The following is a 26,192-nucleotide window of genomic DNA, read 5'->3' on the forward strand; positions in this document are numbered from 1 at the left end:
GAGGTGTCCGGTTGCTGTTGGCTACCACAAACCACAGAAAATAGGAAAGTCACCCGGGATGCAACGGCAAAAATTGACCTGCATAACCAGATGAGAGCAGCGAGGCATATCTTGCAAGCACATGTCTATTTTTTTGAGGTCATAAGTTTTGCTTTAATGAACTTATCCTATTAACTCGGCCAGTGAATATCAGTCTCCAGGAGGAAATCTTTCTTGTTAGTCTGCCCCTTCCAGAACTGGCCACGGTTGCATTTATGTTTGTCATGGAGAGGTGCAAAGTTCACAATCACTGACCTAGAAACTAAACTAACTATACTGAACTCAAAAAGCACATGGTACTAAATTCTCCAAGCATCTTTACCAACAAAGACCACTTTTAGAAAACAGGGACTGAGGATGCTCTGTGCTGGAAGATCAAAGCACAGGAATGGGAGAACAAGCATGGCATTGTTGCATCCAACTTCTTTCCTCCTCAGGAATGAACATTTTGTGCTAAAGCACAAAACTGTGCTAAGTCAGATCCCTCCTCCCCAGACAGCAAAACTCCAGATTTCCAAAGGTGCTATGGCTCAGGCATATAGCTGTCTTTTTTAACCAAGGATCCCACAAAAGGAAAAGGGACATGGCACCAATTAGTGAAAGGAAATGTTTCAGTAACACTGGCTAATAATGCCTTCCATGTTTGTAGTCCAGAGAGCAAATGATTTGTGAAGCATTACCCTCTTCAGACTTTACAATGTAGCATACAACATAAAATGCCATATACAGTGAACACGAGATAAATAAAGCCCACAAACTCACACACCCTACATCTGCAGAATAAGATAAACATAACCTTCCCTAGGTCTTATGATCCTGACTCAGTCTGTGCCTATCAAGCCTCTGGCATTTCTTTACCAGGGCATGTGATCTCTTACTCACTCTCTACTTACCTCCTTTGGAGTTCCTAACAGGGACATCTTGCCATCCTAACAAAAAGCTGGTCAACATCATCTTCTTCACTATGTTTCCAGTTTTCTGTATGGTATATGCTACAGATATATGCTACAATTCCAACAGCTACTTCTCACAAATAAACAAACAAATCTATACAGAACTAATTAGGAACAAGAACTCTTAAAACACTCGTGTCAGACATTTACTTTTTCTTATTACAAGCAGCTTCTTGAAAAACTCTTGCAGATGTCAGATCATTTCTCCCTCCAGCTCACCAAGCCTTCAGAATAGCTGGCATGGTCTGTTTTTGAAAGGAGTATAAATTTGAATTGTCTTCCCTGACTACATAATTAAAGGTAACAACCCGCAGGATTTCTGGTTTCAAGCATTCTAGCAAGCTAGCTCACTGAAGCTTTCCCAAGTTTTTCCAAGTCAGGGAGCCAACATGTCTTTGGGAGCAAGATCAGGTTTCAGAAGAGGCAAAGATCCGTAAGGACAACCAACATACCTGACCGAACATGCTACTGAGGGAGAGGCCACGCTGCTGCAGCCTGCAAACACAGCCTCTGCTCCTCACCCACAGCTCATGCGCGGCCATCTCTCCTGCAATGCCAGTGCCACAGCCCACACAAGGCTGTGGGAGCTGGGTTCTCACACAGCTGCTCCCAAAGACTGCAGTCACGTCCCAGCACACGACTGCTCGAGGCTAGGAACCAGATGCTACTTGCCAACACAGAAACTCTGCTAAAAAGTGAGAAACCAAAAATTGCTAACTAAGGGGTCAACAAGCTCCCTTGGAATTCAGGACAACTTTAAATACTGCTAGACATGAGTAAAAGAATGAAAAGGGTAGAAGGCTGCACGGACCGCCTAAGACCCCTGAAGTCAAAGGCTGAAAGCACCACACTACTACTATGTTTATTTTAGCATTTAAATTAATAATTGAACCATTAATACAATTAGAGAAACTGGTTGGTTCTTTTACTTTTTTTTTTTTTTTCAGAAATTCATTATTTGCCCTATCTCCATTAGCTTTTCAAATGACAGACTTCATTTTCAATCTTAAAAAGAACTGTTGAGAATAACTGCATTATATATATCATGGACTAAAGAGCTAAAATCAGGCAGCTTTGTGAAGATGGTAATACTTCATGTGAGAGAAGAGGGAGTAAGAAACTGGAAGGACACAAGGTTAGCCTTTCTACTCTTTGCCTAGCCTTTATTAAATAGTACATACAAACTTTTGTGCTTCCAGTAGAGAACATTTTTATCTATTTGTTTCAAAAAACCCAAACAATCCAAACCAATAGGATTTCTTTAAAAATGAAAACAAAACAAAAAAAAATTAAATAGCAAGCTTTGTGTAGCTTTATTTCACAAAAATTTCCTCTCCCCAAAAGGACATGGAGGTTATATTTTTTCATCTATATCAATTAAACATAGCAAATTAGAAGTGTTTTCTAATTAAAGATTCTATCTGTGGCCTGAAGAGGATGGCAGAAGAGCTCCAGCAACTCTTGCAGAAGCAGTGAGGTGCTATAGCCACACCTTTATTTCTCTGCCCACGTGCCCTTCCCACAACACAACTAGCAAAAGATGCTGTGTCCTTGTGCCTCAGCTACTGTAAAGTGCCATGTTCAGCTTGAATTGCTGACAAAGAGGAGCTACAGCTAAGCTACCAGACCTTACAGTGGAATGAATGAAGTACAGGCACGTGTTCACTTCTGCTGACATAGCTATGAGAAGAACCAGAAAACCTGATGCTCTATGCCGTTCCAGCAGCAGCCACATCTGCTTCCTAGATATCCAGCTGCTGCTTGCCTCCTAATCATCAGTTCTAAAGGTTATGAACCCAAATTAGAGCTTTTGTCACACAGTCCACAACAGGTTTCCATGAGGAAGTTATTGCAACTTCAGCTGTTGCAGCCAAGCAAAACCCGGAACATTGTCCAAAAGCTCTTCTTCATTTAAAAAGGAGAAACAAAATGCAATTACATAGAAGAGAAACCTGCAACTTTGACTGAAACACAGTGATCTCAGAGTACCTCTTGGCCACAGGGACCAGTTGGGACAGGAAAGCCCAGCATCAAATCACTTACATAGGAAGGAATTCTAAACAGACACCAGGAACAGAACTATCCCAGCACTGTGGACTCCCCATAAATCCTCTTTCAAGTAAGGCAGGCAGTGCTCACCATCTTCTCATAGAAGAGTGCCAACTTCTTGGTGGGAGATGTTACACGGAAAGGGAGAAGAGTTCTGCTGAAACATCCAGTTAATGTCTGCTTAACATGTAGTCAAGCACTTGTGGAGCACTGCAGGAGTGGTTCTGGTGATGTTTGCTTTTGTTGTTTTATTTGTTGGGATATTTTTTTAAATTATATCATGCAACACATGAAAGGTAGGGGCAAGTCGTTTTTCCAGGCATCCACCACATTGCCGGCAATGAGATGTGCCACAGCAGCAAGTGTTAGCTATAGGCAGCTGCTACCTACAGGTCAATGGCATTTAAAATAGAAAATCTTTCATACACAGTGTTATGAATAAAATTGCACTTGATTTTGTTAAAAACTCATATCACCGTAACTTTTCCAAATATTCCCTTTCTGGCATCTTCATTTTCTTCATCAACAGGAGCTTCTCTCTAAAACTCTTTCATGCATGTTGAACACATGACATACAACAGCAGCTGTTATCTACCAGAAAATGGGTCTGTTGTTTTTTCAGTGCTTATTTCTATCTGTCCCCACCCTCCCCCCAAAAAGGTACAGGCAGTTCACCTCTAAGTGTCAATTGTAACATCGAAATATAAACTCCTCAAGCAGACATTAGGAATTTTAGTTTCACAGATTAAATATTTGAAAAGTTACAGAAGGTGCTGGAATAGTACACGTCAATTGCTTAAAAATCCAAACTTGCAGCAACTTTAAATTCAAATTTCCAAAAGGTTTATAATGTCCTTGTGAACTTCTTCCACAGCAAGACACCCTCCATGACATTAAAGCATCAAACTTTCAAGGCTGAGATCAAGAGACAAATCAGCAGGATGAACTTGCTCCACCAAGCAACTTTAAAAGAGGTGTCTCCACGTCCAAGAGCAAAAAGTTACTCCTTCATTCCATTTTGGACCTTTCAAAGTGGGTAATCATTCTTTCCTAGAAAATAAAATACCCAATCTTGTAATTTTCCCCAGTAGATTCACATTTTTCAGAACATGCACATTCACAACAAACAACACTCATATGCATCTTAAGTTAGGAGTCCAACTTACATAGCAGATACACCACTTATTTTAGAACACATTTGTACTTTAAGAAGTTGTATCATGGCTGTTCCCACTATCCTTCCCCTCTTGTAGTATTTTACTGTTCTGTTGACATGAGCAGAGTCCAGTTCTGATAAGCCAAGACCTTATCAACTGACTCATGACTCCCTGGCATGTTAGAAGGCTAATTTGAACTGTAGATTTCTTTACTGACCTCATCTGAATCCAGAAGAGCTGGAAGAGCCCTGCAGTGGGGGGAAAAAGAAGTTAAAATAATTAGAGCACATAGTAAGAGCATACTGACAACCATTTTCAACCTAACATTTTTAGGGCACAGAAAAGAAACAATCAAGACAGAGCTTTCAATTTAAAAGAAATTAGAGAAAGACACACAAAAAAGAAAGACGCCAAGGAGTATCCTCAATGACCTTCACAGTTTTTATTCTTTTTTATTATGCTTCTCATTAACAAGTGAACAATTTTCAAGTTGCCATGAAATAAGCTGCTTTACTCATACAGGAACACTGCTGAACTGCACTGAAGCCATTTACAATATGGGACCATATTATAAAAACATGTCCCAGAAGTCAAACAAGTTCCACTGGTATTTCAGCCTTTCCAGCTACAACAGATCTCCCATTTATTGGGATCTTGGCTCTTCGCAACCCTGATCACACTCTCAGAAACAGAAAAACCTGCAACAGATTACCTCAAAGTGCCCCCTCCTAGTTTATACCAGTCTAGTCCTTTTTTACTTATGGAATCCTATCAGTCTTCAAAAAATAAGTACTAGGACTGGGAAAACCAAAGTCAATTGAGAAAATGCACTTTTTTTCTTCTTAAAACTTCACCTAATTTCTTTTCTTTACCTAAGTTCAAGCAAAGTTTCGTACTTCAATCCAGACCCTCTGCCAAAATTACCTGTTCAAATTTGTGAATACACTGATCTATGAACTTCAGTTTTGTTTTGAAAAATGTAGACACAGGCACTGACACTTCTAGCATGTCTAAGTTATTAAAAGCAGAAGAGATATAGACCGTGTACATAGCTGACTGTATTACCACAAGCATAAAAATGACATCACATGTTCCAGATAAAGCTGAAAACTGGATTGCATTATTCCATGGTTTACATTCAGCAAGATATTCAAAGGTCTTCTCAGAGCACTAGAAAGGGGGTTGTTTGTTCTTTGTTTTCTGGATTTATGGATATTGTTTTAACTTCAGTAAAATGCAGACCAGTCTATAGTTTCACATTCCAATTGAATATTAAGTCAGCCTGTGTGCAATCCCAGCAGACTCCATAAAAGGGCTCAGAGGCCAGTGCCAGGCTGAACCCAACCCCTGCCCATGGAAATGCAACAGACAAGTGATAAGGCATTCTGATGCTTTATTCCTGTGGGAAAGGAACCTGCCTTTATTGAGACTACAGAAATACTCACACATCTGTCACTGATGAAGGAACATTCTCCTCTACCCACTTCAGGTCATCCTCCTGCTACAAGTACAGAAATTAAACAGAAAACAAAAGTCAGTTTTTCCACAATGCTGTCACATATGCAAGACTTTTTCTTCTCAACCTACTTGACAAAAAAAAAAAGTATTTATAATGTCAGTTAAAAAATTAAATACAAACACACACAAAAAACCTCATTCAGTTTGATTTCTAGATCAAGAAAACACATTTCAGGGGGAAAAAAAGTAAAGAAAATCCCACCCACTTGCTGTGAACTCTGTAACAGTCCTCACCACCACCCCCTTGCAAAATAGAAAAGTTTAACTTTCTTTTTATCTATCCTCAGGTAAGTAGTATACAGCTGCAACCAACCCTTGAGAAAACAATGCTAATGACAAAAATATGATTGCTATTATAATGAATTCCTACAGGTACTTTCCACTTTTAAATTTATGCGTGAATTCTATGAAAAGATTTCAAGACATATTTTAGGACTTCTAGATGAATGTGAAAACATCTTGCTTATAAGCCACAAAGAAAAAATGCATGTCCCCCAAAGTATTTAGGTAGGTACATAAAAGTATATACATCATCCCATTCATGTAATGAATCACCAATCTAAAAACCAGCATTTAAATATGGCTCAGTCTCCCTCTCAGACTGACAGATTTGTTAAAAAAAATATATTAATCACTATCAGAATATTGTTTTATACAGTGCTATCTACACTGAATTGTGGAGACATTTCTGAAGAACACACTGAATTCTTACGTTCCCATCGTATTTACAGGAAATCTCATGAGAAACCTGTATTTACTTTCTTTTCAGCAGTACTGTGTTAATGACACTTTGGCTCACTCACACTCCGAGGCAAACTAAAAAGTAAACAAAGAAGAGGTGAATCTTATATTCTTCGAAGTACAGAGGTCATACTCACAACTTTGTTTGCTTTTACATTCCCATTTGGTTCTTGCTTTGTACTTCTCATTTTCATTCCCTCTGAAGCCAAAAGAAGAAAAAAAATTAGGGTAACAATTTTAATTGTTCATCGACTGTACATGAAAGTGTTGAATGTTCATTCAGGATATTTCATCTGAGTCAAAGAGACAGAGTTAGACAAGCTAATGATTTAGACTGCTTCTCCTTTGAAAGGCTTGCAGTATTTTTTCCTGACAGGTGGAGTATGCATTTTTTCCTGAAATTTACAATTTTACCTAGGAAATATAAATTTCTAGTCCTTTTATTTAAGCCAGACATCAGCAGTATAGGACTCAGACATAGTTCCCAGAGAGGCTGTGGAATCTGCACCCCAGAAAATACTCAAAAGCCATCTGGACACAGTCTAGGGGCAATGTGTTCTGGATGACCCTGCTAGAGCAGGGGGCTTGGACAGAATGACCTCCAGAGGTCCCTTCCAGCCTCAACCATTCTGAGACACAGGCAACTCCTGAAGTTTATTTTACTTATTGACTGCTCACCAGCCACTTGGTTGCCTTAAAAGCTGAGAAGCAATGTGGCCTGGCAGGCAGCCATATAGTGCTGGTTTGCCAAATGCACCAAATGGATTACACACTTCTCCTCAGCTCCTAAACAAGCCAAACAGCACTGATATATCCCAGCATAACTGATTTGTGGACAGACAGCAGTAGGCATGTAGCCCTACCTTTCACACAGCTTATAAAGAGAGGTGCTACAAAAGACAATTTCATGAATAAACATAATCACTCCTACATTTACACTGGACATTCCTATGCTAAGCCCTAATGTAGAGAATGAAGAAGATTTCACAGTTGAGAGAAGAGATAATAAATGAAAATTCTTAAATGGGATTTTAAAAGAGAACTGCACACTAAACCTCTGCCTAGCAACAATATCCAAGAGATCCTTGTCATCACAACTGGATTAAAACCTCAGACATGACATATTTAATCAAACAAAGCCCACTGGACATGGCGAAGCAACCACAGCAGTAGCAGTGTTTTCAGTGTCAAGAGAAAATCCCAGAATTAAACAGGTGATGTAAATACTAAACATAAAGCCAGTGTTTCCTCTAGAATTCTGTGTATCAATGGCAATTTTTGCCAGAGAGCAAAACACCTTCCTCCACAGAACTGCCTTCAACACTGAAGTTGATTGGAAAATTTTTTTTCTCTTACCAAAGCTTTCTTTTAACATTGGCTCTTTCTGCTCATCATCATCCTCCTCTTCTGACAGTGGTGAGAAAGCAAACCTATGTGAAAGAATAGTGAAAGAAATGAAAGAATGAAAGCTACCTTAGTATTCCATCTCTTGTCTCCCAAGAGATCCATTACTCCAACACATACATGGCTTGATTATTCTGTGAATCTCAGTGATTATGTTTAGTGTCAGTCTTTAAAACAATGCTTAAGTTACTTCTTTTGGAATTAGCTGAGCACCATGAACAGACTGGATTTTATGTATGTAACTTCTCTAGGTTTACCTTTCCCTACAAACACTGCTTAGTATCCTTATTGATCAGTGGACAGCAACTAAAAATCACCCACCAGTACTCTTTGAATAAACAACCATTCCTACAACCCAGGATTTTTAAAAAGAGGTAAGAAAAGCTGAACCTTTGGTTGTTAGCAGATGGTCTCCACAGAATCATGATGACAAAAAGGATCATTGAAAACAATAAACGCCAGATGGCATCATCCACCCATAGCTCTTGCCAGTCCTGTCAAGAAAACCAGCACAAATGAAAGATGTTGTGAAGCAGGAAATGTCATATCCTCATCTCTTTCCAAGGATGAACTATAGGCATCTGTCAAAGAGGCTCATTACCCATAAAAGTGATACTTTTAGCCTGTGGTGCTTTGTGGCAATATCTCACTGCCAAATATAAACTTATCAAGAGGCAGCAATTGTAGAAAACATTAAATATAAACTCACCGACTGACAGTCCACCAGCCTGAACTTCATGGTTGTCCAGATGATGAATACAATAGATGCTGCAATATTCAAACAAACAAGCTGCTTATTACTACAAAAGATGTCAATTCAAGTACCCAACTAACAGGACCGTGTTTCCCAAGCAAAGATCAAAGACCTCAAGTCTTGAAATCCAATTTAATAGTTTTGGAAAACAAGAGATGGATCTATTGCACTGACTTTAGAAATTTAGGCATAGACCAGTATATTTTACTCATGTTTCTTTACAGACATAAGGCATAAATCAAATACAGAGTATTTAACCAACTTCTAACTATTATTCATTATTCTTGTATCACTTTTATCTAGCATTCAAACCATGGTTTTATTATCACTTGACAAGTAAAGCTGACCCTACCCCTGAAGTAACTGAACAATCTGATCTGCTTGAATGCCTTAAGCATTCAGATCCTGACCCATAACAGTTCCAACACTCAAACCATGCTCTTACCACAGTTTTAGAAGAGACTTCCCTCCACTAAAGTATTTTAAGATGACCAAGAACCAGGTGCTGAAAGGAATTTCATCAGAGCCAATTTTCAAAAGGAATGTACTTTTTTGATTTTTTGTTTAAATAAAAAAGCACAGTCTTTAAACTTTTCTGCTCATTGTATTCATAGCAGAGAACCTGGAAGCACCGACAAATTTATTCTTGAAATTCAGTTGATCACATATAAATGGAAAAAGAAACTCAATCTGTATTCTTCCAGAATAGAGAGGGCATTATGCTACAAAACTAAGAATACAGTTTTTCTAAGAATCACTCTGATCTTCAGACATCTTAAAACCCCATTGCATACAGCAATATCACCATTTTGGCAAAAAGCATCTCTGTGAAGTTAACAGCATAAGATAATAATAAACTTTTGCCCCTGGCAGCTTGAAGTGGGACAAAAGTGCTGTGTTAGAGGAGCTGCATAGAACTACTGATCTTGTTAACATCAGGACTAATAATCCACTATCTGTGAAATATCAACATAACACTTGGCAAAGACCCACTTTTAGAAATGGGTCAAGTGTTAGAAATACCAAGAATTTTAAATGTACTTACAGAAAGGCCACCAAACTCAAAATTTGCAAATCAAGCCCTATATGGAAATGAAAAGTGGTTTTATTTAACTGGAAAAAATTTCTGCTTACCTGCTACTGCCAAGATGAGTGTGTTGGTGAAGTGCCGATACAAAGAGAGTTTCACAACATTCCTTCGAAGTTTTAGCAGCTTCATTGTTTGAGTTAAGCTGATGAATATGTATGAAGAGTCAAGGAAAAGTCTCTGAAGGGACAAGCTAGTCACAAACTTAGGAGGATATAGACTTTATGATCAACATCTCTCTCAATCACACTCTAATCCTCCAAAAAATTAGAGTATTCTCAGTAGAAGATTCATGCTATGACAAAGGTACCAGAGAGCAAAATCTGTCCTTTTCATGTTATTTAGTCATCTACACCTATAACTCTTGTCACACAAAGATGGTATCCAAACCTCTATTTTGGACTATGGCCTTTTCCCTCAGGAAAGAGTTGGCTGCGCTTTTGATAAATGAAAAGGAAAATCTAAACCAGAAATTAGTTAAGATCTATCTAATGCATATGGGTGCCTTCACATTTTCTTTTGCTTTATTTCCACAGTGACAAAACAAGTGGTTAGGAGAGACATCATAAGGGAAAACTGTGGTTATCACAGCTGGCACCCAGCTATTCACATTTTAAACAATTTTTGTGATTGACTTTAGCTAAGAACACTTTGGAGGGATTTTGCCATACACAAGTTCAGCATTTGATGTCAGTTGCTAAAGTCACACAAGATTATGGTTGCTTAAAATGAATACATCAAGACACCAAAAAATAAACACTGCCTCATTTTGTCACTTACTTCAAGACTAGTTCGAATTTTACAAAGACTTTTAGGTTTGATGCTGCTAAGCAACCTTCTCCCTAAAATATAAACTGACTCATTTCTTCAAAGGCTACTGCTCTGGTGCCATGACAGGCTACACTAGGACAAAATACTTTCATACTCAACAATGAGAGACTGATAACAGACAGACTATATTTTGGAATAGCTTTACACAGGCACATCCAGTTCAGCAAAAACAGCAGAGGCTTACCTGAATGCTCAATTATAGAACTTCTCTAACCTTTACCAGATGTACAAAAAAATATACACTTAGATCTTACTTTAAAAAAAAGTTCAGCCAAGAAAAGACTCAAAAAACAAATTCAAAAGAAAACACAACCCATCAAGTAAAACAGTGAAGGATATCCACCAGCACAGGGCAGTATCTAGGAAAGCCAGGGGAATAAAAGCCAAGGAGGCAAGATCATTCTGGGCCTGGAGACAAAGAGAGAGCCAATAAGAACAAACTGAAAAGAAAACAAAGTAGAGAAGTAAGAAGGGTCAGGCTGTTTTATGAGAAACCAACAATATGCCACCACAACACTTCCAAGTTTTGCTACAGAAACAGAGGGCTTGAACCAAGAGTTTAGTCCAATGTACAGAGAGGAACTGACAATACCACATTGTCAGTTCTCCACCAGCAAGGCAAGAAGCAGTTTTCCAGATTAAGTCAATCTAGCACTGTTAAAAGGAGTCTCTGCTGAGGCAATTGCTGTGATTAATTGCTCTGGCCACTTCCATTACAGAAAATTAGCAACCAGCTTGTTAGAGGTGTAGTAATTAAATCTTTTACACTATCCATGGATGAACTGAAAGCTCCACTGGCAACCATGAGTTTGACTAAAAAGGCAAAACTTGCCTTTGCATGTACATCATAAACTTACCAAAGTCCTAACAGAAAAAAGCAAAACACCTTTTATTCCTTTCAAGTACAAGACAGAAATAGTAAGCTATGAACAAGGTCACTTTTAAAAGGATATCCACAAAATAATACAGGCATCAATCATGGACAGGGCCAAGTTTGCTATCAGAGCCATAGTGTCATAGAAAAACTGGAAAAGTATCAAATATATGACAGGTTAATTTTATCCCAAAAACAGAATAACAGAAATCTACATCCCAAAGAGGCACTTAATGAATCCAGTAGCATCACCACTCACAAACACTTCCCCAGGCACAGCCTCCAAAACTGGAGCAGTGGGAATTTGGTTTGGTTGTTGGGGAGGGCAAGTAGCTGTTCACATAAGTACATACAGCCAGTATGTCTGTGGCATATGGGAAAATTCAAGCAGTTATTACTGACCCCTGTGACTCTAAGAACACCTTCCATGCCAGAAAACAACAGATAAAGGGCTCCAGCCATAACTACTTTGTGAAGAGTCACTCCAAGGCGAGGTCTGTAGGAAACAAAGTGAAATTCAGATTAAGTGGAAACCAAAAAGTAAAGTCATGTCAACTTTATCTAAACATAAGGTATGAAGCATATGAATAAAAGGTCCTTGTAACAAGCCACATCTTGATCCAGCAATATTATTATGGTGCTTGAAACTTACTATTCATTTTGTCCCAGGTATGATGTGACTAAGGGAGAGACATGCAACAGTCCTGTTTTTTAGTTAACCTGTTTAGTTTTTTATGACCATTTCAATTAGTCTCATCCCAGTTCTTCACCAGTGTCCCCAGCAAACCCGCACTTGCCAAAAATTCCCACTGCCACCTAGCATCTGTTTATACCATTGAATACAGCTGGGGACAGACAAATGAGCCACAATCTTACTGAAGGAGATCCCCTCTCCTATCAATGGTTCTTGACCCTACCCCATTTATATACGCTTCCCCTCTCTCAGAAGGCAGGCCCATAAATTTCCCATTCCAGTCAGTGGAGCATCTCAATAACGACTCAGAAAACCACCCTACAGTAGCACACAGAAGTAGATGGAAAGAAGAGCAATCACAGTATGGAACTGTCTCAGTTTACTAGAGAAGAAGTCTAGATCTTCAGAGCACTTAAATAAAGCACTTACTTTTAAACAAGCAAAGGGAGATGAATACTGCCCTAAAGTCTTAAAAACCAATAGTGAAAACCATTTAAATAGATCACAAAAAACCTGTAACAGAATTACTTACTTGACTATCCCATATCCCAGGCTGACTATGATGACCAGAGTTCGAGCCAAGGAGCGCTTCACAGCAGAAAGAAGTTCTGCCAGTATTACTGCTCCTTGAACTACCAAAAGCAAAGAGGAGAAAGTTAGGGCATTAAAATGTAATTTCTGTTTCATTAACTACTGCATGCAATCATAGTATGAGAGCAGACATAAAAGTAGGCTACTGAAGTGCATAATCTTTTTATTATCTACATCTAGAGTTAGCTTTCAGAAAAGATAGGTCACTTAGCATTAAAAAAAAAGCTACAGAAAAGTTTTACATCCAGCCTGGATACTCTTCCAAACAAGTCAACCAACAAAACTTTCTGCACCATGGGCATGGCAAATAAGCAAAGTCATAATGGCATTTTACTTGCAGTGTTACATTTGTATGCATCCAGCCTGAAAACTCAAAACCAGAATAAGAGTTTTAGGTAAAGGGAATCTCTTAAGATGGATTATGAGGCTATGGGTTCAATACTAAGTTACCACAATGCTGTCATGTTGAACAAGAAGTTTCAGAGTATCTTTCCAAGGTCATTACCAATTGTGAGAAATTAATTACAAGCTACACTGAGCAAGTCCTATTTTAAAATTAAAACCAGCACTGAAGCAATAGAATGTAGCATTATATATACTTAAGACACTACTCTCAGGAGTCAAAGAAAGCAACAGCATTTTAGCTTTAGAAGAACACAGAGCACCATGTTTACAACATACAAAAATACAGAAACTCTAGTTTCCTGTTCTTTGTTTTGAAACAATCCTCAAGTAACCATATAGTTAACATGTATCTGCCACCCCAATTTAGCACAAGCCGTTAGTGCTATGCCCCTCAATTATCCTGCACAAGGCAGCTGCCACCTACCGGACTCGCCCGTGTAGCGGATGTTCTGGAACTCGGCATAGAAAACGGCTTTCTCAAGCATTCCCAAGAAGATAACAGCACCAATCCAGAACTGGATCCTCAGGAGATCCCGCCAGTAACAGGCTGACCACGCAAGCCACAGAACCCCGAAGAATACGTACACAATACACATCACCATGAAAAACTATTGCACAAAAAGAAGAAAGACATAGGAACTTTAGACCCAGAAAAATAATATCCTTGTTTCCATTCCATAGATGTAAGACAACTCTATTTTCTCCTCTAGTATAGCAACTTTGGAAGTTTTTAAATAGACAAGCATTGTTTCATTTGTCTTCTCTGGACTCTTTAACAGTGAGAGTCTAATTTCTCACTACCAACAAAGGGAATGAGAGTAACTGAATTTCTGCGCAATTTCTCCCTTGAAGAATAGTCTGGCAATTTTTTCTAAGGAAAATACATGCTACTAGATTCCAAAAAGGTAAGAATTCAAGCAAATCATCAAGTACTAGAAACACTATTCATTCTCATGTGTTGTTCTATTAATAACTTCATCATACATTTACAGTACTCTGCAAATAAACACACAGACCACCTTTAGACACCATTCCACAGAACAGAGATGAGCAACCAATGCTTGTATGCCCTGTGTTCAAATAATTTGACAACTTTTCCCAAAAGCTGATTTCCAGCAAACTCAGCTTTTGACCAACTTTTAGGCCAGCAAAAAACCTGCAGCTGACAAAGAAATCCAGATATTCATTTAAATATTAAGATTTTGTGATTTTTGTTTGGTTCAGTGTTACTTGCTTCAGAAAAACGTTTTATGGTATGTCTCATACAGCGAACAATAAGCTTGACAATGTTACTCAATGCTGAATTTTCTAATCATACCAAAGACAGGCAAAAAGAGGAATTAGAAGAGAGTAAGACATTAAGTGAATAGGAGGAAGTAGTTAGCACAGGACAGTGCTTAATAATCAAGTAGTGTCCTCTTTCAGAATTAAGATTTTTTTTTTTTTTGGAAAACTAAGCACACACTTAATTTCTTAGCTGCACAATCCACCAAAACTTTCACAAACCGAAAACACCTTCCTTAGGAGAGTAGCTTACTCATCCTTACACATTTTCACACCTGACCAATCCATGCAGTTCAAATGCTAAGAATCTAGGCAAGACAGCTCACATGCAGACACTGTGTTGAGAAAACATTTAGAGATACAGATTCTTTTCTGGTCCTGTCACATGGGATATTTTCACTGATGAATTACATTTCAATAGGGCTACTGGAGGCTTTTTGCTTCTCCAGGAAGTAAAATGTGTGTTTCGGAAATGCTGCCAGGCTCCACTATTGACAGGCTGCTCTTGCCAATAGAGTCAAGCTAGAGACTTACTTGTTATTAATCCCCAGCTAAAGTCTGTCTTCACTACATAAACATTTTAAGTTCCTTTATTGTTTAGCCTTCTGAACAGAAGAAACTAGAAACCAAGTCAATAACTCCTTTGAATAAAAAGGGGATTAGCTCTTTGTAGCTCAATTATGCTTTCACTGCTCAGCAGTGTTAAAGACCTCTTCATGGGTGTAAAACAGCTGGTGGAGGAAGCGAGATTAAGCTATTAAAGAACAAAGAAAGCAGTGACAAATGAAAGGGTAGCTGCAAACAAAAGCACAGAATAGCAGATTTTCTAAGACATGAGCTAAGGAGAAAAACAGCACCAGTAAAACTTCTCACTTTAGAGCTAATAATACTGATAACTTCAGGAACAAAAAATTAACAACCATTAATTCAAACAATCCAGAGAAGGACAACATTGGCAGCACATGCAAGGAACAGAAATCTCTGTCTGTTTCCCCTACCCGGTACTCAGTACAAAAAAAAAAAAAAACCCAACCAAACAAAAAAAGCCCATCAAACCAAAAAACACCCTTGGCTAAGTAACTTTTGCTCCTGAGAAACTAGCTCTGTGTTTCCAGAAGCATGACAGCAGTGTATTTAATTGACATTCAAATCAACTGACAATTTTATAGATCAAAGAAAAGCTGGTTTACTTACAATCATCAGAGGGTAGTCTGCAAGTGAAAGATACTCATACGGCCCCTTCAGTTCTACTGTCACTGTCAAAAGACAATCCAGTTACAAAATCAAACAAGAACCAAAAGGAGGAAGCCAGGACTTAATTGACTTTCTCTTAAGTGTAAAGAAATTCCACATCTTCACATGGCCTTTAAAATCTAACTTGCACTTTAATAAACCTAAGACTCATAACATACTCAGCCAAAAGCATGCAGCTTAAAATTACACATTCCATTACCAAGTAACTCATAGCAGTACTTAAAAGTAATTTTTGCTGGACATTCATGTATAACAGGAAAAATTCAGAAACACATGTAAGTTCAATTTTTAAGGGGATTTTTAAATTTCTCTGAAGTTTGAATAGGTTATCAATGCACTGTTAAATATAATACAATATCAAGGTGATAATTATGATCTTTATACTCTAAGTTTTGACTTATTAGTATAGATCACTGTGTTGGTCTGCACATTTCTGAAAAAAAAAACCAAGCCTCAAAATTGAAACATTTGGGATTGACGTTTCCTGAGTTCTATCAGTAAACGGACAGAACAGTCTTAGGATCTTCAAGACAGAAGCAATCACCTCTTTTCTTAAATGAGCAGTAGTAATATTCTACCTATGTGAAGCGAAAGACAGTGTCTTATGAAATTGAACCATACAGTATATGCTAAGAGTACCTTAGAATACTTTGACTGGGAATACATAAAATAGTGCTGTATTTTCAGTTTACTCTGTAAAGAGCTATCTTACTTGTAAAGAGCTTGTTCTGATATGAGGAAGGCGTTGTTCTCTCAGTTCTTTTAAGCCTGGCATTAGAATCCTTTGCAGTTTTAAGTGCAATTTGCACAATAAATATATATGGCCCATCTCGCCAAGTTTTGATAACAGCATTCATTGCCTGAAAATAAAACAGCTCCACGTCAACAGTGCACAGTCAAGGAGACAAGGAAAAGACAGAAGTAGACTAGCCATATATGAGTGGTAGCTTCATGTACATATAAATTTCATCTCTTCCAAGACCTAAAACTTGTTAATAATTATCTGATATGGGAATTTTAAAGGTACTTATTAGACATCGCACTTAAAATTTAGTTGTTTGATTCAAGAAGAATCCTCTAAGACCTGGGAGATGATCAGGACTTTTTTTGCAAATCTAACACTGGCTTACTGAAAAGTACTCAAAGGTACTGCAAAAACTACAAAGAATTCAAGAAAGCATCACACTTTTTTCACTACAGAAGCATTAGGACCACCACAGAGATTTCTGCTGAAATCAATTGCTTGGGAACTGCAGAGCTACAGAACTCATCTCCCTGGTGAAGGCTGAATTCTACAGCATAATACAGAAGTAGCTTAGCTGTAAAAGATTTCCATAGTAGCCATTTCCCATGGACACTCCTACTACAGTCCCTGCAACAGCTCTCATACCTGCAAAGTTCAAATCCTGGCAGTGAACTAACAGAGGAACCTTGTCCAGATAAATATTTGCACCATACATCAAATAAGAGGTATCTCTGAGTTCCAGCACACAGAACTGTTAACTCCAGAAGTGAAGAAGCTCTAGACCTCTCAGAAGCTGCACTATTTACTAAGAGCTTTAAAGTTAAAACTTAGACTATCTACATGTATGCCACTCCCACGACTACTGCGGAACTGCAACAAAGATTTTTTTTATAAAGGCCTCTCCAAGAGAAAATCAGTATTAAGAGCATGCATTTCTTTTAAGAAACCTCTTGACTACAAGATGCAAAGCAAATAGAATATTATATATATTAAAAAAAGAGTTTATGCTAATATTCACAAAACACAAAACTCAGAAACACAGTAAACTTGAAAGACAATGGATAAATTTATATACACAACTTTTGCCTTTAAAATGCCTTTTCTTGCTGCATTGATTCTTTACTTCATAATTGCATTCATCTACTTATGTTTCAGCTTTACAATAAACGGCCCCTTATGTACACAAGGAGTAAAATACATTTTCTTTCTTGGCATCCAGGACATTAAAGTTGAAGTTATTTTGAGAAATGTTCCTAGTAATATAATATATAATAAAAATACTATGAAGTAATCAACTTTTTAAGTATAACGTCTCTGAAAAAAAACTGACTGAAGACAAAACCAAATGTATTCTGTAAGAATTAGTCATCAAAGAAGATAATTTAAATTACTATTTTAAATTACAATGGAAAAAGAATTTTTTAATTTATACCATTGGTTTGAATTGTATCAGTTCTGTATTTCACTTACAGAAGAAGCAGTTACTCTGTTTTCTGTTCTTCCAGCACTACCTAGTTTCAAGCTAAAAAAATCCAGGTGTCAAAAAACCATAGAATATGCTCCCATCAAGTTCTTACACAAAGAAATATAAATTTTAAAAAAGCAAACAAAACCAAAATAAGACTGCTGAATTACAAGCCATGCCTAAATTCAGTATACATACAGTTTTATCTGTCACCATTGTGTCATTTCCTGCACTCTCCTTCTTATCTTTAAAGCCCTTAGGGAGAAAATAAAAAACACAGAAAAATGAATAAGTAAGTATGCCAAAACTATCTCTTCCATGACTACACTGCGTCATTAGAAAGAAAGGAAAATTACCTCTTGTTTCTCAGGTGAGAGAGGCTTTGGACGAGCAAATTCTTTATAGAAAATCTGCAAGATATAAAAAAGGTAAATAATTTATAGACACTTTATAGGCACTTGAACATTTATAGGCAATTCACACATTAACATGACATTATCAGAAAAGCTTCCAATAAACTTCATTATTCTTTAAACAGCTGTATTGGAGAGCTTTCATTTTTCTAAATCAAAAAAATGTCCATTTATGCAAGAAGTCTTGAATACTTAATGTTTTGTAATTTGAGAGTTACTTTTCCTCCCCTCAAATAACAGGTATCTAGTTTTAGAAACCAGACATGATAGTATGAAGTTAATTTTCTTTTTGAAACATCAATCAGTTTTGTATCCCCATCACATGACTGATTCACCACAAACAGATACAGGGTTTTGAGATTTCTGCCTTAATCTATGCAAAAGTAAGTCCCTGGATGAGTGAGTGCCTATTAGAGATCAAAATTTTTCTAACTCTCCTGAACTATGGTGACTCAAAATCTAGTGGAACTGCTACACCACAAGGATAAAGCTGAACATTTAGAGAAGAAATTGCTGTGAAACTTCAGAAATTAATGTCTGACAAGAATATATTGTTAAGAATTCCACAGACTTTCCAGAGGCATTGGAGGAAAACTTGAAGACTTTTAAAACCTTAAAGACTTTCACAAGCATGTTTAGTTAGGATGCCCAAATCCACATTACACAGGTGAACTCACAAGATATCTTCTACAAAACCAAGTAAAAACAGTAAAAGCATGCATAATCAATTTTTTTCTTTCTTTTTGAAAACCTGTCAAGCCATCTTCACACATCAAAGGAATTAGAGGCATGCAAATAGATTACTAAAAGCCATATTTAGGCATTAGTCTTTTTTCTTAATTAAAAAACCCAAACAACGAAAAATGCCAAAAAGCAACCCACAACACTAGGTTCAATAGTTATGAGACATTTCCCAGTATTTTCTATCCATAATCTTTTGTCTACATGAGGAATGGCTGAACACAGATAGAACCCTCTGTAATTTGCCTTCAATTCTTAAGTATACCATTAAATAAAGACAGCAAATTACACTGGTATTATCATCAGTCTGCTCATATACAGCTGGTGTAGAGCTGATGTCTGCACATTACTTCCCTGTGCTAATTTTGCATTGTCTCCTTCCTTTTACTTGATTTTTTTCCAACATATTCTAGCACTCCTATTCCGTGAGTGCTAAAGTAATTCATTTTTCAACACTCATTTTCATTATTCGACTAATAAATGCCAGTCCTTTATTGATTCAAGTTTAGTGGGATTTTCACTCTGCTGCCACTTCTAATCAACTAGCAGTAGCCTCCTGTACATGAAACAAATTCAGAATACAAACCACAAACTAAAAGAACATTGATCTCTACATCACTTTTACAGGATTTGGTTGAGATTTTCTCACTACCGTGAGCAAAACATTGAAGAGCAAGCCAGAAGTGAACGAAAATTAAGAACTCATCATCACAGCTTGGTTGTCATAAACAGATAAAAAGAAGTACCTCCCATCCTATAGTGGTACTTACATAGGATGCCAACAGATCTACCAGGAATTACCACCTTCTCTATATATTGTATAAGATAGCAGAGCAAACTCTGAGGTTTCTACCCATACCTGAGGCCTGAAGAGCTCAGAGCAGTTTGAAAAGAGGAGAGAAGAAGTGGCATAGTATCCTGACCAACCCGGATGCTCTTCAGCTGTAGTCCCAAAATAGTTATCTGCTTGTTCATCCTGCCAAACAGAGTAGAACTTGGGTGTTAGCATCAAGTATTTCAAATGGTTTATCTCAGTACACAGCTACAAGACCTGGAAAGATCCGTAGTTTCGCTCTGCACACACTCTTGAATCAAATTTAGTAGAATAAAGGCATCAAAACTACACAAGACTATAGAAATGATGGTATACAGGCTTTGAGTAAGAATTAAAACGTAGAGATGCAGCAGAAAAAATAAACTTCAGTCTGCACAAACAAACTCTGCATTATCATTTTAAAGAGTGAAGACTCAGTCCTGTGTTAGATTAGTAGTTACAACTGTCATAATTAATAATTTAAGTAAACATGGAAAAACATTAACCATAGAAAGCACAACCATGTTCTACTACATTAGCTAGAAACATTATATATTTTGCACAAATTGCTAATGCTTGCCATGTGCATCCATAAAAAACAGAATTTAGACTTAACACGTAAATATTCAAATTTTTCTATTCACTGTCATTAAGCATTCCTGCAAATATTTTCAAATACCATAAACTCACTCATTTTAGAGTCACTGTATTCACTTAAGTTCCTGGGTTTAAAACAATTTTGACAAACACTTCCACCTGGCCTAAAACCCAAAAAAGTCAGCAATTGCAGCAAGTTGTGGATAATTTCAATTCTATTCCATAAATTTGTTATCTTCCAATGGAAGAATGTGTCTTTCAGGCCCAAATCACAACGAGGATGCAAGAGAGACATCTCTAACTCCCTCCTTCCAAAACCTGCTTACCTCTAAAAACCATAACCTATGTTTTCCCATGGAATTCTTACCCCAAAGTTGAAGACTTCATTGTAGCAGTCAGAGTATCTTAAGTACCAAGTCACATTGAAACCCTGGGAGGATTCACAAGCTTTTTCATCTCCTTCAACTAAGAAAACAAACAAACAAACAAAAAAATCAAACATGAGATATGTAAGACACCATCTGCCTTCCAGGTTTCCAGGTTTCTCCTCCCATTCTGTGCAAAACCAACATAATTAAATTTTAAACATGAAACTGAAAGCAAAACAATAGAATATTTTCCTCAAGTAATTCATTACTGTTCAATGAAAGAAAGAAGCATGTGAACAGAATTCTATTATAGCATTATACAATTCTATTAAAGAGCTGAAGATCATTTGGAAACTTTTTGTTCTGAAGACAATCAAGGATGTTTCAGCAACTGCAAATACCAAATGAGGAGAACAGCAGTGACTCCAATACACAAAAAGGGCCTCCCTTTCAGAGACAGGAGCACATGTAACAGGCAGAGAAAGCTAGGAACAGGATAATACTAAGCCATTTCCACATATAATTTAAATATATCAATGCCATCACCAAGGAAATGAAGGTAAGATTGTGCCAGTTAACAACCAGCCTCCCAAAAAACACACAGGGTATCTACACACTAGCCCATGCTGTCAAAGCTGCAATGCTACCTAAAACAGCAGTAAGACAACTTTTCGTCTGTGATTTACTTTAGTAACAACATGCATGAAAAGTGAAACACAAGACTTTCTCCCTAGCCAGGAAAGGTTGTGTGGGGTTTTGTGTTTCAAATCTCATTCTTAAACTAAAGCCCAGTGAAGAGAATTTGACATTAAGAAGTCAAGCAGTGACTATTCAGAGTCTTGGAAGAGCCATTTAGATGATTACATTTGTGTTTCCCCAGTCAGCAAATGGCAAAACTCTTTTGAGTTAACAGATACTTGCAGTGGCTAAGAAGTTCCTACAACTTTACAGGCAACATTCATATCAGAGGATGCATCCACAACTTTCTTACAGGTACACTTCTAAGGAATGTTTCCATACTGACCAGGCAGAAAAAGCAATTAGAAGGAAAACCCTGCCACCAGGTATTAATTGACTAATCCCACTTTATACCTCGTGAGTACTAAAACACATACAGCTAAAAACTCAACAGCTGAGTTTCTAACACCAAAAAATTAAGCAAAATCACTGAGAAAAAGCAGTTTCTTTATTACACCTTCTGGTAAGCATGAAAACAAGGCATATATGTTCCACATTGCCCTAGATGTTACAGAGGGTACAACAAGGAAACTAAAGCACTGCAGTGATGTGGGCAGATGCCAAATTCTTTGATGACACAGGCTCTTCTGATAAAACTGACCAAATGAGGAGTATCTCAAAAAAAAAGTGCTAGCAAAAAATAAGATTCAAACCCACCTTTTAAGTACCTTTTTCTCTGTGAAAAATAAATAGGGAACTACATATTCAGCAGTAGCACCCAGAGAGGTAAAATAGGTCACTAGAACAATCTGCAATTTCTGCAAACATCAAAATTACAGAAACTTTAAAAAGGAAGTACTTCAAAAGTCAGAAAAAGTATCCATGGCATTTACTGAATTCAGCAATATGGAAATTTAAGTTCCTCAGCCTTTAAACAAAAGCCAGTAATATTCAACTTGAATGCAGTCTTTGTACTCATTTACAGAGAGCAGGATTTCTATCACGATCCTATACAAGAAACTAAATGCCTTCTAGAACAGCACTTCAAAAAAGTAGATAAAAATAAATTCATTATTGACAACACTGCATGCCAGCAGCAATCTTCCCAGTCAGAAGCAGAAAGCATCAGACACCAATGCGCCAAAGAGATTAAAAAGAAAAAAAAACAAAACAAAAATCAAGAAGGGGGGGGGGGGGAAAGGAGAAAAAGAGATGCAGGTGCTCAGGAAAACCATGAACAGGCCATGAGCAATCATGTTTGGCAAGAACAGTCATTTTGTCCTCACAAACATCACACAGCAGATGTAAGAGGCAACAGACAGGAAACAAAAAGAGAATAGTTTCCACACAAGCATGGGCAGAAAAAAAAATCACAAAGTTGAAGCTTCCCAGCATCAGATGCAGTTTAAGTTTCATCTAGGCTGAAAAAATAAGTTCCCAGCCTTTGTTGCTTCCTCTTTCATTTTCCAAGTTCATGTCAATCTTTTAATCACACCGGTATGTAAAACAGGTGTCTTCACTAAAGAATTTTAAGGCTTAATGCCTGTTTAAAGGTTGACACTACAGTGTAATTCAATTCTACATCAGGAGGCAGGGGGTCAAATTCTTACTGACAGATCTGCCCTACAACAAATAATTTTTTCCCATGCCTTAGCTCCATCTCTCTGGTTTTTTGGCACAAGTAGATTTACCACACACATCACTTCAGAGACCTGTATCTTAGATGCCATGTCACTACAATACACTATTTATATTAAACTTTAGACAAGAAAGCCTAAAACCTACCAAAGCACCAAAATGCCCTTTCAACCCCCACTCCTCTTCCCAAGCAGCAGACTTCTAATTTTGATCCTGCAGCTGTACACTTGCAATTGTCTCGCTGCAAGATGCAAACCTCAGTGGGTCAGTTACACTTGTCAAGTGGGAAAGCCCTAACACAGAAGGGATGGACCTTCTCTAATAACCACTCAAATTCTACCCTCCTGTTTCAGATTCATGTGGGATCAAGAGAGGCATTTCAACAAAGTCTCCTTGAAAAACTGTCCCAAGAAGGGCATGTATTGGAAATTAAACCTGAAAAACCACAAGTACAGAGACTAAGCAGCCTTCCCTCATGGTAAAAACTGTTGCAAACAACCACTTTAAGTGTTCAAAAAATATTTCACACCTTTCTAAATCAACTAGTCACTTCTATAACATCTTATTGCCATCTAGATGCTGTCCTCATGTTCACAGGTAAGAGGGTATTTCACAGAAACTTTCCTTGGACCAGAAACCTACATAACCCATAGACCTGGCCAGATCAGTGAAGAGCAATACACAGAAGAAATCAGAAGGCTGCCAACATGTTTGTTCGACAGAACAAACTCGATGATGCCAATCACGCACTGGGATCAGGAGAAAACACCTCTCAGGAGAGCTCTGCTGCAGTGTGCAACATTCCCTTACAACACCCAGAAGCACTCAGCTAAAAACGAACGAGGCTTCAAAAAACCTTGCCTTTTGTATTCCCATCAGTATACAAATAGCCCCTGTCCAGCTGGCACCAGATCTCCCAGACATTTAACAATCTTAGACAGGAAAAGCACATCTCACAGCACAGTGCAGCACACCCCACACATGGTTACTCACTATATGAAACAAAGTGGTGCTCCCATTGCCCATCTTGCCCTCTCCACAAAGAGCATGAATAGAGCCATTCATTTCTGCTCCAATCTAAGCAGATCACAACTGGGAAGCTCCAAGGCTGTTAACAGACTCAACCATATCAGAGCTGTGGCTTTCATGCAGTGCTAGATTAGCTGTTTCTGGAGCCAGTGCAGTTAAACACTTCACAGTGTTTTGAGTTCCAACTGTTAAAAACAGGAGGGGTGTCAAAAAGCAGAGAGAGCCGGTTAATTCCTTGTAACCACTTACATCTCAGGAAAATGGTGGTGTTGCTGAAGAGAATCTTCCCAAAGCTAAACTTCTTCCCCTGCAAAGGCACAGAAGAGGAAGAGGTATTAGTGGGTTTGATGCCTTATCAGCCCTAAAATCACAAGCCAAACAAGTTAAAAATGATAAAAAGCAGTTACCATTAGTAGACAGTGCTCCAGGTGCACTTATGGTGGAGCGCACACATGATGTAGGGCTTCGGCACTTTTCTAAGTTTAGCAAATTAGCATAATTGACAAGAATCCCCAATTAGAAGTACAGTTAATGAAGTAAATTCCCTCTTGGCTCGACCCCCTACTGAAGCCTCCTCCTTGCTTCTAGCCCCACGCTGTTTATCCCTAAATACGTGGGAAAGTGAAATGTCCTCAGTTCATTGAAGAAGCGAGATTATAGTAGGATTCCAGGAACGTGTTTGTCTAACCTAACAGGGTAGGAGAATTACTGAAATTAGCTAATAAATTATATAAGTATACAGTAATAGTCTATAAAGCTACTAACAGATGAAAAATACATAAAATGCACAAATATATAAAATGGAAAAATCTCTTGGCATCAGGTTTAATGTCACTGAGCTTAAGTAAACATAATCTTCCATTTTGAGTTTTAAGTCAATACAGTAATGAAAGCAAATGTCAAATCTGGAGCCAGTCTTACTGGACTTTCCAGTCACGCTTCACCACCCTCCAACATACTCTTAAAGATGGTTTAAGAGACTTGGGGTTTTTTGATCCGCAAGCAGAATCAACTTCACGTTGACATCTGTTGAAATAATTACCATTTTCTTGCTGATGAGATGGTCTGGACCTTCCAACAAAAAAAATCTTGTTCTAAGAACCAATAGGAGCATTCACTGTGATCCTTCAATTTTGTTCCTGAGGCTCAAAAGCCTCACATAAAGTACATAGTACTCTTATTGCCTGATAAAGTCCGACCGAATTTGAGGCAAAACAGCTTTCCTCCATGCAAATTCAAGCAGGCAGGGTTTATGAGAAGTGCCGAAATTCCTTCACCTGCCCTAAGGCCCATACCTCTTTCGGTCCACCGCTGCAGCGGCCCAGCTTCCCCGAGGCCAGGCCCCGGCGCTGCCCGGCGGTGCGGGCCGCCAGCCCGGCCGCACAGGGGGCGCAGGGCGGCCTCTCCTGCACAGGGCCCACCGAGGCCGGGCACCAGCCGGGCAAGACACTCCCTCCTTCCCTACGAGCCTCACAGGGGCGGCTCTCCCTCCGCCGCCCATCGGATTATTTCCCGCACAAGCCTTCTCTCCCCTGCCGCCACCGCCGACCCGCCAAGAGGGCTCAAGCCCGGCAGCAAGGCAGGAGGCAGCCACGGCCCCGAGCTCCCGCACCAGCTCCGGGTCAGGCTCCACAGAGGCGCGGCCTGGGCGAGACGTCCCCGAGGGCAGCCGTGTCCCGCCCGAGGAGGACGCGCGGAGCAGCCACGGCCTCCCGCCCGCACACGTTCGCTCCGACCGCCGCTACACCGGCCGGCCCGGCAGCTCCGAGCCCGGCCCCGCTCCGCTCCCCGCACTCACCAGGAGCACCGGGAGCCGCCATTTGGAGCGCTGCCCGGCGCCCGCCGTGCCCGCCAGCAGCAGCATCGCCAGCAGCCGCAGCAAGACGGCTCCGGGCCGCCGCCGCCCCCCAGAACGCGGCGCCGCCGCCATCCCGCCGTACGGAGGCCGCCGCGCTGGCCGCGCCTCTTCCGCTCCCCGCGGAGGGACGCGGCCGTCGTGGGCCGGCGAGAGCGGCGCTGGGCGGAGCCGCTCTCGGCTGGGCCCGGGCTGCCACCGCCCCCGGGTGTCA

General features: G+C 39.0%; 1 protein-coding gene across 2 annotated transcripts; it reads right to left on the reverse strand.

Annotated features, from left to right (window-relative positions):
- Positions 1-2,128: 2,128 nt before the first annotated feature.
- On the reverse strand, positions 2,129-26,086 carry TMEM87A (transmembrane protein 87A). 2 transcript variants are annotated; one of them, XM_066552087.1, is made up of 20 exons: positions 25,922-26,086; positions 24,373-24,430; positions 20,778-20,875; positions 19,859-19,975; positions 18,202-18,255; positions 18,044-18,100; positions 16,348-16,495; positions 15,576-15,637; positions 13,522-13,705; positions 12,634-12,733; positions 11,810-11,903; positions 10,869-10,941; positions 9,750-9,854; positions 8,571-8,629; positions 8,252-8,355; positions 7,814-7,887; positions 6,595-6,656; positions 5,644-5,699; positions 4,416-4,446; positions 2,129-4,091 (listed from the first exon to the last, which is right to left on the reverse strand). In XM_066552087.1, the coding sequence occupies exons 1-20, from the start codon at positions 26,051-26,053 to the stop codon at positions 4,050-4,052; spliced, it is 1,710 nt and encodes a 569-aa protein (XP_066408184.1). In that variant the 5' UTR covers positions 26,054-26,086; the 3' UTR covers positions 2,129-4,049. The 2 variants fall into 2 exon arrangements, with proteins under 2 accessions (XP_066408184.1, XP_066408183.1); XM_066552086.1 differs by lacking the exon at positions 10,869-10,941 and adding an exon at positions 11,483-11,558.
- Between the last annotated feature and the right edge of the window lie 106 nt (positions 26,087-26,192).

The sequence above is a fragment of the Molothrus aeneus genome, chromosome 6 (assembly GCF_037042795.1).
Source record: "Molothrus aeneus isolate 106 chromosome 6, BPBGC_Maene_1.0, whole genome shotgun sequence".
NCBI classification, from domain to species: Eukaryota; Metazoa; Chordata; class Aves; order Passeriformes; family Icteridae; genus Molothrus; species Molothrus aeneus.

Coding starts and splice junctions, on each gene's coding strand:
- TMEM87A (XM_066552086.1), bottom strand. CDS start 26,053: ATGGCGGCGGCGCCGCGTTCTGGGGGGCGGCGGCGGCCCGGAGCCGTC. Junction 11,904..12,633: donor CTGGGATATGGGATAGTCAA/GTAAGTAATTCT, acceptor TGTTTCCTACAG/ACCTCGCCTTGGAGTGACTC. Junction 7,888..8,251: donor CCATCTGCTAACAACCAAAG/GTTCAGCTTTTC, acceptor TCTTTCACATAG/GTTTGCTTTCTCACCACTGT.